The 17251-nt window shown below is 35.2% G+C and overlaps 1 protein-coding gene across 9 annotated transcripts in view; it reads right to left on the reverse strand.

The window, feature by feature from the left end:
- LOC113518945 (heterogeneous nuclear ribonucleoprotein Q) overlaps window positions 1–4692 on the reverse strand; it is a 36753-nt gene extending 32061 nt beyond the window's left edge. The window contains exons 1-3 of one of the 9 annotated variants that reach the window (XM_052898466.1): window positions 2600–2997; window positions 1968–2178; window positions 1592–1703 (exon numbers count right to left, since the gene is read on the reverse strand). In XM_052898466.1, coding sequence (XP_052754426.1) covers window positions 1592–1702 — 111 coding nt within the window. In that variant the 5' untranslated portion in view covers window position 1703; window positions 1968–2178; window positions 2600–2997. The other 8 variants (XM_052898470.1, XM_031907128.2, XM_052898472.1 and 5 more) reach the window with 8 other exon arrangements.
- Window positions 4693–17251: the final 12559 nt, after the last annotated feature.

The raw sequence follows: 17251 nt of genomic DNA on the forward strand, positions 1-17251 counted from the left end.
AAAGTTTTTTGTACACAGAGAACATAATAGTCTGTTATATAGGTTATATACCCATCTAGTTTTATGTATCCCTATTGAAATTCAACAAGCCACTTAAATTAACCTAATCTTATATATGCCTAGGGTTGCCATAAGGAAAATATATTCTATGTGGCAACTTTAAGCATGCAGTGTATCCCTTACAGGGAAGTTTGTTCAAACTCATGTACAATCTTAGTATTGTACTGTTGGATGTCCTGATAAGAAATGCATAAGTCACTGGCCTTTTTAAGTCACATTGCAACTAAATATAGTCTGTGTATTTATAACAGTAAATATGTACTTAAATAATTAGCTGATAATCAGTAAAGGTACTTTTATTTAATATAACTATAATGAATACTAATATTTTTGGTGTTTACTTTTTCCCTGTGACAACCCAGTGGCTGTCTTGGTTGAATACCTACAATTTAACATTTATGCATTGATGGATAATTATGTAAACTAAAATAATAAATAAAAATAGCAAAGTATTCATTATTTAACATGCTTATAGGATTTTTTGACATTTTACTCATATACATATATATTCCATGTATTCCAATAGGATTCTTATAAGATTTTCTTTAAACTTTATATACCTATACAATGGCAAAAGGTATTTTCTTATATGACAGTTTGTCTGTTTAGTTTTCATTACTGAACCAATTTTGATGATGTATACCTGTGGTATACCTTGAAGTTTAGGTAGGAAAGTACATAAGCTACATTTTAAAATAAATCCCTAAAAGAGTAAAATGAAGCTACAGCTAGTTACAGGACTTTGTGAACTAAAAAGTTTGAAAGTTAATTCTTTGTTATTTATGAACAGAATAAGGGCTAATCTTAAATAAAATAAACCAAAACTATTTAAGAAATATTACTATACTTATAGTTTTACTATAATTATAGTATATAAGTCTAGGTATTTAAATAACTAATCAGTAAGGAAAAATATATGAGTTCTTCTAATATTTAATATTATGTGACATTATTCTGTGACAATAAAATAAAATCTTATAATAGGAATAAGGAAAACAATAGGATTCATATCAATTCATTAATTAAAAGATAAGTAAAATTAAATAACAGTTTGCTACATGATAATACTATTGTTGCTAGGTGAATACTAATATCTACAATCTTATAAGAATCTTATAAGAATTTAATATTATTAATTTACCAAAATATATTTTAATAATAATAATAATAAAGACAATATTACATACAAATTTCACTTTAAAAACCTAAGCTAAACTATTTAAATAAATAGCTATAACTTTTTACTTCGTGCCATCATCATCATCTCGAACAACTCATATTAAATATCCAAAAATACTTATTTGTTTATATTTTATAAGTAAATTATATTTATTAAGAGTATTACAGAAGTATTAGTTTAATATTATAAAAAAAAACTGTAATTGTTTAAAAGGAATTTAAGTTTTAAACTTTCAGTAGTTCGGAGTAACATTGTTCATTATTAAGAGACTTCTGCTTTATAAATATGGATTGAATATAGTTTATCAAGTTCAAGCTATTCCTAAGTACAAAATACAGATGCTAGGCTCACCTTAGGATCCAAGCCATAGTCAATGAGTTTGCGGTAGTCTGGTGTACGGCCAACATCGGAGTCCTTCCCAGATACCTCTTCGATGGAAATTTCTCCATTGCCCTCCGCCATTCTGCACAAATGTTTCAACATGTTTATCACACACTGCACTGTCCTGTTTCAGTTGATATTTCACATTAAGATATTGAAAATCTTTATTTGCCTGTTCAAGTACAAATGTTTGGAAGTTTCAGTTAGCTGGCATACAGATGATGTCATCAAATTTCAAGAAAGCCACGCGTGTGAGTAATAATTTTTATGTGTAGGTAGGTTTAATATTAATAAAATAACCATACTAAATATACCTACAAAAATCGACATAAATAATTATATTTACCTTTTAATTTGTAATTTTTGTAATTTTGGAAGAAAATGATAACTCTCTAATCGTCCGAAAAACAAAAAAACAAATGATGTTCAAACATATGAAACTGTGAAACAATGGGATTGTGCACTCCTCATTCCATCCGGGTGAAGGTAAATTTCAAAAAGCGAATGCGCGGGTCATTGCATTCTTCTAGTGAAGTGACACAAATTTTCGTTTGATCCTAAAACGAAAATCGAAATTATGTAAAAAAAATATAACACGACACTAACTTAGAGGAGATGCGAATTCTGGCGGTCAATGACCGAAATAACACAGCAGAGTAAATTATGACAGCTCCTTATAAACTAATACACTTAACACTTTTAGTAAATAATCACTTTAAAACACTTTAACAATCCCTTTGTAACAGAATATATAACACTAGAAACTTTCCGCGCATAAAACTTTTGTGAATGCAAAACTGCAATAAGTTGAGAGTGCAACTGCATTGCACTCGATAAGAACCGGCCGGCGCGAGCCACAATTTCCAAAGAGAATCCAATTGGAATGGACCCAGAGATCAACTAAAGGTATAAAACACTATAATGCACAATCACTATTCAAAAATATTAACCAGGAGCACTGTACACTAAAATAATTACCTATTAATTTTGCTACTTGGTGGCCGAGACAGATATGGCGGCACCGCGCGACGTCAACGTGACCGCCAGTACGGGGTTCTCATAACGACGCGCGCGGGACATGCAACGAGGAGTGCATTCAAAGTTTTAAAAGGCACTTAATTTGTTTGTAAGAATTAAATAATCTCCCTGTTTCAAATATTAATTGAGACCGCATCGAAAGATAAGATAATAATATTTTTATTGCACAGAGAGGTTTTTTGCAAAGGTTGCGAATAATTTTGAATGGAAAAGAGCGCGGCGCGTCGCGCAAGGCTGCCGGCCGCGAGGTGAGACAGGCTAGCGGCAAGACGGCGGCGAGCGAGAAGCCGAGAGTGAAGGGGGGAGGGTGTTGCAACTGGCGGTGCAGGCGTGCAGCAGCGACGACGCCGCACCGAGCTCGCTGCATGCATACTTGCATGTACACGCACACTTGCAAACCCTTTGACCTTCGTTATTCGCAATCGATTCAATGTTCAGTTTCATCTTTTACAATTTTACTTTACAATTATCCATCAGCATCGTTCTCAATAACCTAAGCAGTTACCCACCTGCCTATGTATCTAGCTTAAAAAAACATTAAAAAAAGTTAAAAAATAATTTAACTTATAGAACTTACTCTATATAGATGAACCTACTAACTTCTAGTTGGAAAATAAATAAATCCAATTAACAATTTTTCACGAAGAAAAAACAATACCCATAAGAATAAAAAAAAAAAAAAAAATAGTAACCTGCCGGATTACAAACCGTATTAAAATTTTTTACCTTACATAATACTTAACTTCAAATTATAAATTATGTAAATCGAGAATAGATTGGTAGAATTAGATTTAGGTGTAACTGGTCAATTAAAAAAAATTAAACAAACACTGATATTTATCTATTCACCGTAAAGATCACACGGTTACTAATCGTCATCGTCCAATAGTAGAACAAGGTTCATTACTCTTTGATATGGAAACGAAGGGATAAAAGTCTTAATCGCAGTAACCCCTTGGTTTGGTTCGCTTACACCTGCTGATCATCGAAGCCGTATGTATTCGCGACACACAAATACCTATTTTAAAAACTGGCTTCATGTGTAAGTATGTGTAAGTAACTTGGATCTGTATCCGCCGCATTATGTGGGTAGGTAGGGCGGCTACTGCGAGTGCCTTGTTTTATGTCGACATGGTTCCAACTCGGTCTTTTTATTAATATGAATCTTACACGAGAATACTGTCAAGTCGCGTTTCGAATAACATACCTACAAAAACTCTTCCTTTCTTTTAAACAACTCGTATAGTGTTAGTAGCGACACGACAATCACACTTCCTTTCTCACATTTCTTTCATGGAGCTATTAACATTAAAATACCAACTGCAATTAATTTTATTCTAGCTAAAAGAACTCTCGCCAACATTCCAGTGATAGAAATAGATTCCTTTAAACACCATCTTTCCACTTTCGTAGAAAGTTACTATAATAATTAGAAAAAAAAAACTAAGTTGTTACAAACAGTTAAAAAGTAATAGGCACATCACTATTTATTGAACTGATCAGTCACTCGCTTCGTTCGAATATATCAATGGAAATGTCAAAATAGTGTCAAATTGTCATTTTTCTAATTTTTCTTTTTTAAAATAAATGTAAAATTTTTAAAAGTTTTTTATTAGCTAATTTTATAAACCTTTTTAGTTCTAGTCGAATATACACATAGGTTCCTACGTACAAAATACTTAAGTACGTATAAATCAAGTTATTTTGATTTGCAGTTATTCAAACAATAAGGGTTTAAATAAAATGTAATAATCACTCAAATTATCCTACTATTCCAAATCATAAAAAAACATGTAGTTGACGAGAAATAACTTTTTTTTAATTTGAATAATGTGTACTTCTAAGAACATGTGAAAACAAATAACCTATATCACAGAAAGTAATATAGACGTCGAAAAACCTTCACTTACCATTCTTGGTCCGAGACCTGAGACCTTAGGAAAAGGCACGAATCATCCGTCACGGACACACACGTCTATAAATAACCATTTTGCAAACATACATAGCGAGCCACTCCGCTCGCCGCACCGCGCACTACATTTGCGATTATGGTACTTTGTGCGTATTTTAGACACGTCAACAGTACATTGACCCGCGCCGATTCGCACCGTACACCGTACGTTGCTGAATTTATTGTGTCTGTAGATTTGTGGGTCACCGACTCACCGTACTAGCTGACGTCAAATTAGGGGCCCAGGCCGGTGACGTCATCTTATCAAATTAAACTAGTCTCCCATTCTAGTTCTAGTTTATTATCATATTCACAAAACGTGTACTATCCAAATACAATACTCGCCCTAATTTGACCTGTGCGAGCTCGAGTAAAGGTCATAGCTCATTTAACTACACTAAAATGCCATAGTAACAGCTTCTCTCAAATAAATATTTAAATGTAACCCACATTTATACATTATCTATTTTATATCAATGAATTATTTCTAAACAATGAGACAAACAACGTGCATACGGCTCGCCTAATGGAGCAGCTACCCCGCATTTGAAGGCTATGTTTATATGAGACATCACTCGGTTTGACCAACACTTGTTATGTGAAGGTGAATTTTTTAATTTTATTTGGATATTCGTTACTTGAAAATGACTAAACATATTTAAAAGAAATTTGGTACATAGATAGACCATATCTTAGATTAACTCATAGAATTATTCTTCTTCAGGTAATGCTACGGAGTACAGCTAATTATTAATGACTTCATAAATGGAATGAGCGAATCTAATCTTTTTTAATAGGGGAGTGATTGTTAGCAATGCGTACTACCAGTTCCATTGCTAGCAATATATCTTCTCAGGTCGACCTCCGCGTGGTCCCCCCTGGAAATCATCGTGCTGAATCCCAGGTGTATTCATCACGATGGGCTAACTGACTTGCCTTTTCATTCTCACCTGTCATCCCTCTAGTGCCCTGCCATCGTATACCGTTAGAGCAGGCGGGATTGCCATTCCATTATCGTCCATTAAAAAAAAAAAAATAATTAATAGATAATAATGGAATACACTCCACTCCTGCCCTAACAGTATACGCCAACGGGTTTTCTTAATCTTAATTATAAATTGACGGCGTCAACACTAATATTATAAAGAGAAAAGACTTGACTGTTTGTTGTAATGGATACACTCAAAAACGACTCCCTTTGTGTGTTCTTCCGCTTGTATCACGAATTGTGTTCTGAGGATTTTTTTTTTATACAACTTAGAATGGTAAACAAGCTGACGGCCCACCTGATGGAAAGTGGTAACCGTCGCCTATAGACATGAGCAGTACCATGGACATAACAGAGTATACTGTTTCGCCCATGATAACCCTCCATGTTGCCATTCATGAGGACTTAGGTGTTATCCTCTGTACCCAGTAAATTCACGCCATATTCCACCCTTCAAACCGAAACACAGTCATACATACACAACTCCTTTAGGGTTGAAACACGAATGGTACAGAGGTACCCAAGCAATCGACTTTTGTACAAAGTCTCCCTCTGGTAAAATTATTTGAAATGATGCCTACAGCCACCTTTTATCATCGCACTGCTCGCCATCGACAGGCAATTCATCCTCACACGCTTGAACCTAAATGATCACGTACAGTGCGGTTTCAGAGAAATTTTCTCCCGCGAACACTTAGGCTGTGGAATAAGCTCCCTGCCGAGATTTTTCCTTGAGACAATAGTATGGGGTTCTTTATAAAGGCTGTATTAAGGTTTCTTCAGGGTCAGCAACGCGCACATTACATCCCTGATGCTGCTGTTCACCATCAAACAAGCTGTATGCTTGTTAGCCACCTTTGTGGTATAAAAAAAATACTCAACCGATTTCAAAATACTTTCACCTATGGAAAGCTATATTATCAGCCAGTAATATAGGCTATATATTATTTTCAAAAATTCTATCTACCTGTGTGAAACCAGGTTAATCATTTGTAATATATATTTTTGTTAATTTAAATTTGTAACAATTTCCAATATATCTTAGTTTTTTTTTTAATTCAACATTTAATTTCAACTTGTCACTCTTTACACTATTATACTATAAAAAAAAAAGAAAACAAATTGTACCCTTAACTTAATGCACTCTGGTTACCCTTGTATAGCACTAATCTGTCGCATAAACATGAGGTAAACAACGAATAGAGAAGTTCTGTACATAAATGAGCGATGACACTAAGTCATACGTAATAGTGATATTTGCGAGGACATTACTATTTTTTTTTTATAAATGAAAGGGTTAAGGGGACTTGCATCCAGAGCCGTAAATCATAGTTTTAATAAAAAGGTCAAGAACGTTGAAAATAGTTCGTATTATAATAATAATAATTTTAAAATACGATTTTTTTGTGGTATTAGCATAGAATATATAGATAGCCATGCCTTCCTTTTCTATGGATGTCGTAAGAGACGACTAAGGGAACTTAATGTTCGAGGGATAAGTAGCAACGTCCCTCTTAAGGCATCGTACAAATACAAATAGCTTTATTTTGTTTGAAAAATGGTATAAAAGATGGTATATAATATTTAAATATTGTTCACATTTTTCACCAGAATCTGGCGTACAAAATTTATTTAATTGTGCTACTATACTATGCTAATACTATTTTACTCAAATCATCATCAAAGCCTAACTGCGATTGCCCACCTGCTTGCGAATCGTGGCAACTACAAGGCTTATTTTAGCAATAGACAGTTTACGGCTGATATGATTAAGAGTAGGAATAACTGTCACAATATCACTTAAACATAATGTACATAGCATATGGGTGTCGTAAGAGGCGACTAAGTGAAGGCGAGGGATGGGTAGCAGCGTCCCTCTTAAAACATCTCTAAAGCCTAACTGCGGTTGACAATCCGCCTGCCAAGCGTGGCAACTACTGGCAAAACCCCTCAAGGGGGAGGTTTATGTTCAGCAGTGGACAGTTAAAGGCTGATATGATGATGAGGATAATATACATACCAATATATATTACTTAAATAAGTATTAGTTTAACAAAAATAATTCTATTTATTAATTTTATTTGGAACAACAAACAATTTTACAATTATTCATTACATCATCTAGAAGGAGATAGAAATATCTTAATTATTGTAAAACAAACACAGATATCATATTATTTACGACTCACTTTAGATCACTGCTAGGATTTTTTGTATGTATGTCGTATATTTTTTTTGTGACATAATGCACACACAAAAATACAAGGTACGTTATGCGGTATTCGCAGCCAAAGCCAATTCTAGTCCTACAGATTTCTATTATCCTAATGTATTTCATGTACTTTTGAATGACAAATAAACTTTAATAAAATTTGATAATCTTCGTCTATAGACAAGATCAGACCGTGTGGTCCCGGCATAAAATAAGCCACCCCTTCCTTTTACGTGGGTGTCGTAAGAGGCGACTAAGGGAACACGAGGGTGTAGGGAGTCACAGTGAAAAATAATATTCTTAAGAATAACAATATATATAATTTGTATAGATACAAGACGAGAGAACCATTTAAAAAGAACTAAAAAATAACATCAACATATAGATGTGGACAGACTTAAATTTACATTATGGCTACAAAGAGGTTTCAATAGAGAGATGAGCAGCAGCGTCCCTCTTAAAATATCTCCAACGTCTAACTACGGTTGCCAATCGGCCTGCCAATTGTGGCGACTACTGGCAAAACCCTCCACGTGGGAGGCTTATGTTCTGCAGTGGACAGTTAAAGGCTGATATGATGATAGACAAGATCAATGCCATAGACATAATAGAATACACTGTGACATCTATGAATTGCTATCCTGAGGACTTAGATGTTATGCTTATAAGAACTTATATAGGTCATAGACTACAGGCAAAACTCATAATAGATGCCTTAACTGGAAATATGCCAGAAAGGCATATAGCCTTACTGGCATACGTATGATAATATAGGATGGGTCTATCATCGGAGACACAGTGTAGATTATGCAGTGAGGTATCGGGATCCATGAAACACCTGATGTGCAACTGTGATTCATTGTCAATTGAAAACTATAGATATCTTAAACCGCGGGATATCGCAAAGATCTGGGAGGAAAGGAATTGTTAGTAATGGAGACTAAAAATCCCATTGCTAGCAATATACCCAACCAGTTCGACCTCCTCGCGGTTCCCCCTGGAAACTATCATGGTTAATTCCTGATGAATTCATTATGATGGGCTAACTGGCCTGTTTTTATTCTCATCGATCTCCCTTTACTGGTACCCCGCCAGCGTATCCCGTTAGCGCAGGCGGGGTTACCATTCCATTTTCATCCACACAAAAAAAAACATATAGGATCTATAAAATGATGGTATAAGGCAGGCGGAAGTACAAAACACCTTAATGGATCGACGTGTAAAGGCTTAGCTGACTCTATAAGCGAATAAAAGATATGATGCTATCTCTTAACTTGGAGTCTTAGATTGGAACAAACAATAATCACTTAGTATTTCCTTAAAATCGGTTGAACAGTTTCGAAGATTAGCGTGAATAAACGTGACACGGCATTTTTATTTATTAAGATAGTATTACTTAGTAGTTATATGTTATCTTTATAATATAGACACTAGGTTTTGGAGTAATCACGGCGACTTGACTCTGTGCATTGTGGTTAAGGTTTTCGACCTCGCCAGAGGCGGCGGTCACACGACGTCGCATATTCAATAAGCAACCATGTTTTTTATTTAAATGACTCTGGGTTGACTACATGACCGAGGTTTGATTTAAAAGTCGTTTTATATTTATCTATACATAATTACGTAATGGGGTAAACAGAGATTATATGCTCCACTTGGTAAAAATTCCAAAACAAATATACAAAGTAAGTCTTACTTTTTGACTGTTGCTACTGACTTTTTGAAAGACGAAATATTAAAAGAAGTTATTAGATAGATGAAAATCAAGTAATAAAGCCGCCTGTATTATTGGTATACTCTGAAGGGTACCAGTAAGAAGTAATAGATAAGGCTGAAGTCAGATTCGTTGTCTCATTGTAATAAATTGACCAAGAATTAACCATCGTAGTATTAAGGGTAACCGCATGAGGTCACCTTGTCAAGGTATATTTTTAGCAATGAGTCCTGTACCCAATTATTACTAAACCTCTCCTCCTCCTGTCGTCATAAACTAATTCAATAAGGCGAGAATATTATACATCAACATAAGTTATAGAGGAGATAGATAAATTTGTGGTCAATAAAAAAGATGCATATGTACGCTCATGTCAATGGCATGTCTTTGTGTACGTAAGCTCAGTTCGTACCATGAGGTGGGCACCAGTTCACTATGGATTGGGCACGTCCCTCTCCTCTCCACCCTTAAAATAAATACGCCTAAATCTGTTTGCAGTATTAGATCAGGGTTAATTACTAATTATTAATAAGTTGGTGCCGTGTGGTACGTTCTTACCAGGAGAATCGGAAGAAGCGACTAATGGTTGAGAGAGGGGCAGCAATATCTCTTTTAAAATATCACCAAAACCTGACTGCAATTGCCAGGGGGGAAAGGGATTGTTAACAATGGAGTTTGACAGCCACATTGCTAGCGATATGCCCGAGTCAACCTCCACGTGGTTTCTCCTGGAAACCATCGAGAACAATTCATGTTGAATTCTTCACGGTGGGCTAACTGACCTGTTTCTTTATCATTCTTTACTGGTGTCCCGCCGGTGTATACCGATAGTGCAGGTGGGGTTACTATTTCATTATCATCTATAAAAAAAAACTGCGGTAGGCAACCTCTCTGCCAAGCGTGGCATTTATTAGCAAAGGCTCCCTGTGTACAAAGTGGACAGGTAACCGCTGATATAGTAGGGTATGGTAATAAGTAGGTAGTATGCTTGTTTGCCACCGCAGTGGTATAAAAAAATTATCTGTAGTAGGTACAATGATTGTCTAAATATTGTACTAAATTTCAAGCAGATAAGAAGAACTATTTATAAAACACCGAGACCTATACACTAAGTAAGATAATTTTTTTTTTTTTGGCAATAATCAGCGAATGTATATTGATCGCGCGGATGGGGCTACAATTCCATTTGATGATAATGATGATATCAGCCGTTAACTGTCCACTGTTCAACATAGGCTTTCCTCTTGAGGGGCTTTGCCAGTAGTTGCCACTCTTAGCAGGTAGCTTAGCAACCGCAGTTAGGCTTTGGTGATGTTTTAAGAGAGACACTACTGCTCATCTCTCAACCATTAAGTACCTTTACTCGCCTTTTTTTTACACAGGGGTCAAACGAGCACGCGGCTCACCTGACGGTAAATGACTACCGCCGCCCATGATCACCCGCAACACGCACAGGTGTGCTGCCGGTTTCTTATGACACTTACGGTATAGGAAAGGAGTCTTTTCTATGGCGGGATCTTTTTTTTTTAATGGGTGAAAATGGCATGGTAACTCCGCTTTCACTATCAGTATACACAAGTAGGGTACTAGTAAGAGGTAGTAGGTGAGGATCAAAAGGTAGATCAGTTAGCGTGGAGGTCGACCTGATAGGGTATATTGATAGCAACGGGGACTAACCTTTCCATTACTAACAATCCCTTCCCCTTCTATGCCGGGATCACACGACCGACAATTATATTGACCGTTAAAAAGAGTGCCTGTATTGATTAAAGAAAAAATTCAAAATTACTTCAGAATTGGAGAAGATATCGCGTAATATGTGTTAACACATTAAATATTATTACTACCTCTGTGCAATCCATGGCAGAAATCCATCAATGTGGCTTCGAATTGTTACCTCATCCCGCATATTCACCGGATTTAGCACCGTCCGACTTTTATCTGTTCTCAAAGTTGAAAAAATTTTTAGGTGGTAAACATTTTTTTACAAATGAAGATCATACTGGACGCTTATTTTAAGTTTGATTTTTTAAAACGGGTATCATAATTACCGGATCGATGGAAAAAGAGTTTTGGGCCCGGAGGAGAGTATGTTGAAAAATAAAAATAAACTCAAAATCGTGTGGTTTCATTAAGTATGTTAGGCTAAGAACTTTTCAAATGACCCTCGTATGATAGTAATTATGATGTACAATATCAAATTATAATAAACAGCTATCCTCGTATCATTACATGCTTCACGGATTGAGGACCTTGAGTTACTTTTAATGTTCAATACTATTTTTGTATTATCCGGCCATTAATTTAGGGAATGAATAAATTTGTATACATATATACTTTACTTCCTATCCCGTAAGTGTCGTAAGAGGCGACTAAGGGAACTTAATGGTCGTGGGAGGGGCAGCAGCATTCTTTTTTTTCTTTTTCTTTTTTTTTTAAAAAACAATACCAAAATCTCCTCCTCTCCGATCCAATTTACGGAGCTTTATACGTAGATTTTTTTTACAACACAAGGGGTAAACGAGCATGCGGCTCACCTGATGGTAAGTGACTACCGCCGCCCATGATCATCCACAATTATTAGAAAAAACATATATAGAATATAATTTAATATATAAAATCGCGGTGTTTGTTACCAAACTCCTCCGAAACGGCTTTACCGATATTTATGAAATTTTGTGTTCATATTAGGTAGGTCTGAGAATCGGCCAACATCTATTTTTCACATCCCGCAATGAAAGGGGTGACCCACCCCTAAATATATAATATTTTTTTAATTTTTTGTTAATTTTTTTAATTTTTATTTTATTATGATTTAGCATTGAAAAATAGATACAAATTCAAATTTTCACGCTTTTACGATCAACCCCTGTTGTTTAATCGCAATTTTTATATACCGCAATAGGGTTGCAAGATGACAATCGAATATTATAATTGTAGTACGATATATTTTCATGTATAGTTCTAGAAATAATGTATATGGTAAAACAAAGTTTGCCGAGTCAGCTAGTCTAATATATAAAATTCTCGTGTCACGGTGTTTGTTACCAAACTCCTCCGAAACGGCTTTACTGATTTTCATAAAATTTTGTGTGCGTATTCGGTAGGTCTGAGAATCGGCCAACATCTACTTTTCATATTCCTCAATGATAAGGGCGACCTACCCCTAAATATTTCTTTTTTCTTTATTTTTTTAACAAATTTTCTTATTTTTATTTTACTATGATTTAGCATTGAAAAAATACATACAAATTCAAATTTTCACGCTTTTACGATCAACACCTGTTGTTTAATCGCAATTTTTATATACCGCAATAGGTTTGCAAGATGACAATGGAATATAATAATTGTAGTACGATATATTTTCATGTATAGTTCTAGAAATAATGTATATGGTAAAACGACGTCTGCCGAGCCAGCTAGTATAATAGAATAGTATTCTATTCTATTATGAAAAAAAAAAACATATACATTGATCTTATAGATATTAGTAATAGTCATAAGTACTATTTTTTTAATTGGATGAAAATAGAAAGGCATTGAGACCTGTGCTATCGGTATACGCTAGCTATGCACAAGTGAGAGATTAGGTGAGGATAAAAGCTTAGGTTGGCCCATTGTGACGCAGTTATCAAGAATTAACCATGGTGACCTCCAAAAGGGACTACATGGAGGACCACCTGACAGAGTATACAGTTAGCATATGGGGCCAATTATCCCCTTACTAACAATTCGTCTCCTACTTATAAGTACCATTAGGATTAGGAATTAATCCCAGCTCATCCCAATTTGTAACATAAGGAAAAAAATATAACGCCTAGTCAACCGTTTCACTCATAATTCTATTGACAATGAGCGAATGATTGCACGAAACTTCATTTACAATTCAAAATTGGAATCAGATCAGTCTAGCAGTGACCCTATTTAACCTCAACAATTGGGGCATCTCGCGGAAAATAAAAGAACAAGAATTGTCACCGGCCGTAAAAGATTACTCTCACCTATCACAATTTCTTCACCATTGTCCGTGGATCCATTAAATATTTTTTCCTTTGTGTAATACCAACGGGTTTATCTGTCCTGTTTGAACAAAGATAGAATGGAAGAAAAGGCACACGGGTAAATTATACATACATTGAATTCAGACGGGTCAGGTCGAGTCTATAGGTGTATAAATTGGAAAGAAGGGCACTGTGGATAGGTCAAATGCACAAAGGTGAAATAATTGTATGCTTTCAAATCACTGTCTAGGTTTAAATAAAGATCTTCCTATGTACTACTATCATCTTATTCAGCCGTTGTTCAGAATATTCTGAAGGGTTTGTAGTAAGCGAATGTAGATTCCTTTGGTGGGAAATTAAATAATAGAAAACTCAATTTTGGACTGGTTTGAAAGATTTATTTATAATTATATACTTATAAAGGAAAGGACGAAGTACAAAAAAACTTAACAGCTTTCCCTAAGGAACATAAGACAAAACTTTTTTAATATCATACAAACATTACGATCATGTCATCAATTTAGTATTGAAAAAACTATGAAATTAAAAAAAAACCATTCGCATATTCCATATGTTCCTTAGATACAATCATGAGGTTATATATATTCAATTCCAAATTCCAAAATTTGTTAAAAATATAGTCAGTATATTTTAATCTTGACAAAACAAATCATTTTAAAGGTTTTAATGTGTTTAAATTTTTAATTTTATTTTAAATAGTTATTTGGTGATATAAACTACCTATGGTTGGGGGGAAAGGGATTGCTAGCAATATGCCCTATTAGGTCGACCTCCACGTGGTTCCCCCTGGAAACCATCGTGAACAATTCTTGTTGAATTTGTCACAATGGGCCAACTGGCTTGCTTCATCCTCACCTATCATCCTTCACTGGTGCCCCGCCGGTGTATACCGTTAGCGCGGGTGGGGTTACCATTCCATTATCACCTATTAAAAAAAAACTACCTATGGTTTTAATTTTAAGGCCTAAACTATGTTATAAATTATTTTTTTTATTTATAATTGAACTTTAGCTAGAAAATATGAAACAGTCTGCCATATCTAATTAAAAAACATGTAACAGTACAACCTGTGGGTGGGATATGGCGTGAAGTTACTGGGTACAGAGGAATAACACCTGAGTCCTCAGGAATGGCAACGCATGGGGGGTATCATGGGCGAAACAGTATACTCTGTTATGTCCATGGTACTGCTCAAGTCTATAGGCGACGGTTACCACTTTCCATCAGGTGGGCCATTAGCTTGTTTGCCATTCTAAGTTGTATAAAAAAAAACCTCCTTACTACCTTTGATTAACCGTCCGTATTTAACTCCTCTCACACTTGGATTAAAAAAAAAAAGTCCTTCGGTATATCCGGGAAGGGCTATAAAGGTGTGTGAGGAGTATGCCAATCTACATCTGGTGTGGCTGAAGAATGCTGAAGAAGACTTTTATAAAATATATATGCGTCAATATTTGAATTTTATGCAAGCAAAACTAAATCTTAAGTCGCTGAAGTAGGGTTTTTTTTTCAGTTTGCAACTACTGCAGTCTCTGGACTTTTTGTTCAAAAGTTACATTACCATCTGTGCTGGTCATATTACCAAAGACAGATCCTATTTGATTCAATTAAAATACACAGATCTTACATTTTCTAATTTGTATTTATGTACATTACATATTTACTTAGTCATCATCACCATATCAGCCGTCATCTGTCCACTCTTGAACATAGGTCTCTTCCATAAACTTTTTTTAATGAATAATAATGAAATGGTAATCCCGCCTGCACTAACGGTATACAATGCTGAGATGTCAGTAAAGGATGATAGCTGAGATTGAAAAAGCAAATAGCCTGTCACCTGGATTTCAGCACGATAGTTTACAGGGGATCCTCCCTTATAGACTCCTATAAGGAGCGGTCCTGAGCCACCTATATTGTAATCCCTGCAATATATTTGAGTACATCACTCTATCTAGTATTTTTCGTTCTACACAGCGTTTGCCTGTACGGAATCGCCACTCAAGAACTTATCTTTTCCATTGATTGTCGGTTCTTCGAGCTGTGTGACCATTCCATTGCCATTTCAGCTTACTTATGCTTCGGGCTAAGTTGGTCACTTTGGTTCTTCTGCGAATATTCTTATTTTGGATCCTATTTTGGATATCAAGCAAAAAAATTCCGTGTTGAATCCTTTCCATGAGTCGTTTAGGAACTTGAAGCTCTTGCATATATATATATATATATATATATATATATATATATATATATATATATATATATATATAATTATTGTTATGGGGCTATCAAACTCCATTGCTAACAATCCCTTTCCATACTCTTGCATATATTATATTTACTTAGTATTTAGGAGCAATTTTATATTTTTGAAAATAAGAGATTTTGTGAGGAACCTTTAGTTTTATTAATATACTTAGTTTACTAAGATTTTTTATACAATTTAGAATGGCAAACAAGCTGACGGCCCACCTGATGGAAAGTGCTAACCGTCGCCTATAGACATGAGCAGTACCATGGACATAACAGTATACTGTTTCGCCCATGATACCTCCCATGCGTTGCCATTCCTGAGGACTCATGTGTTATTCCTCTGTACCCATTAAATTCACGCCATATCCTCACCCTTCAAACTGAAACACAGCCATGCAAACACAACTGCTTCACGGTTGAAACACGAATAGGACAGAGGTACCCAAGCAATCGACTTTTGTACAAAGTCTCCCTCTGGTAAATGATCTGGTAAATGATCTGTTAATTTACAATACATATAGGTAATATTATTTAATTATATAGACATTGTACTTTATAAATGCAAATAAAATACAATAGATCAAGTTGTCTCAACAGATGAATTTCAGTAATTACATATGTCAGACAAACACAGAGTACATAATTTTATAAGAATGTACAATTTGCATAATGTCTCGCCTTCGCTCTAAAGTTTTCGCAGTTGGTAATCGATTGAATTAAATATCCGACAATCGTAATATGCACTGCACCGGTGCTCTCATGTAGCTAGTCTTAGATATAAAGCTAATAAGTGCAAACAGACATTTGAAAGGCCTATTGAGTCTATAAACGTAGTACCACCACCCTACCATTAAGAAAAATCCAGTTGTGCCGCAAGTTCGCCTGGGAATGCTCAGGGGGTCAACGCCATTCGTTTCGCGTACTTGTCCCGAGTAAGCAGTGCGTATTATTATTTCGATAGATGTTTTTATTTTAGGGTCTGAGATCCGGTCTGAGCGCCCCCTCGCCGCCTTGTGGCCGGCTGGCGACCGCCGTCGCGGTCTTAGCTCGTTTCGATACAGATGTATACGGTCCAATTGGTAAATCTTATAAATGCATATTATTGTATAACAAACTAAAATGCAAACAAACCATGTTTGTGTAGATTTTTATAGTTCATTATATATTATGGTGAAGCGTGTTACTAGTATTAGGTACTTCTAGTATGGGGCGTATTCAAAATCTCCAATGTAACTAATAATTTATTTGTAAACCAATTTTCATTCTAATTCATCCAATTATTTAATGGTGCTAATATTATTATTTAAATACTTATGTAATAACTATTAATAGGTACCTAAGTTACTTTAGAACTTATTCAAATTAGCAGGTTATTTTTTTTTTAATGGATGATAATGAAATGTAACTCCGCCTGCTATCGGTATACGCTAACAGGGCCCCAATGACGGATGACAG

The sequence above is a fragment of the Galleria mellonella genome, unplaced genomic scaffold, assembly GCF_026898425.1.
Source record: "Galleria mellonella isolate WM207_F2 unplaced genomic scaffold, CSIRO_AGI_GalMel_v1 utg44, whole genome shotgun sequence".
Classification (NCBI taxonomy): domain Eukaryota; kingdom Metazoa; phylum Arthropoda; class Insecta; order Lepidoptera; family Pyralidae; genus Galleria; species Galleria mellonella.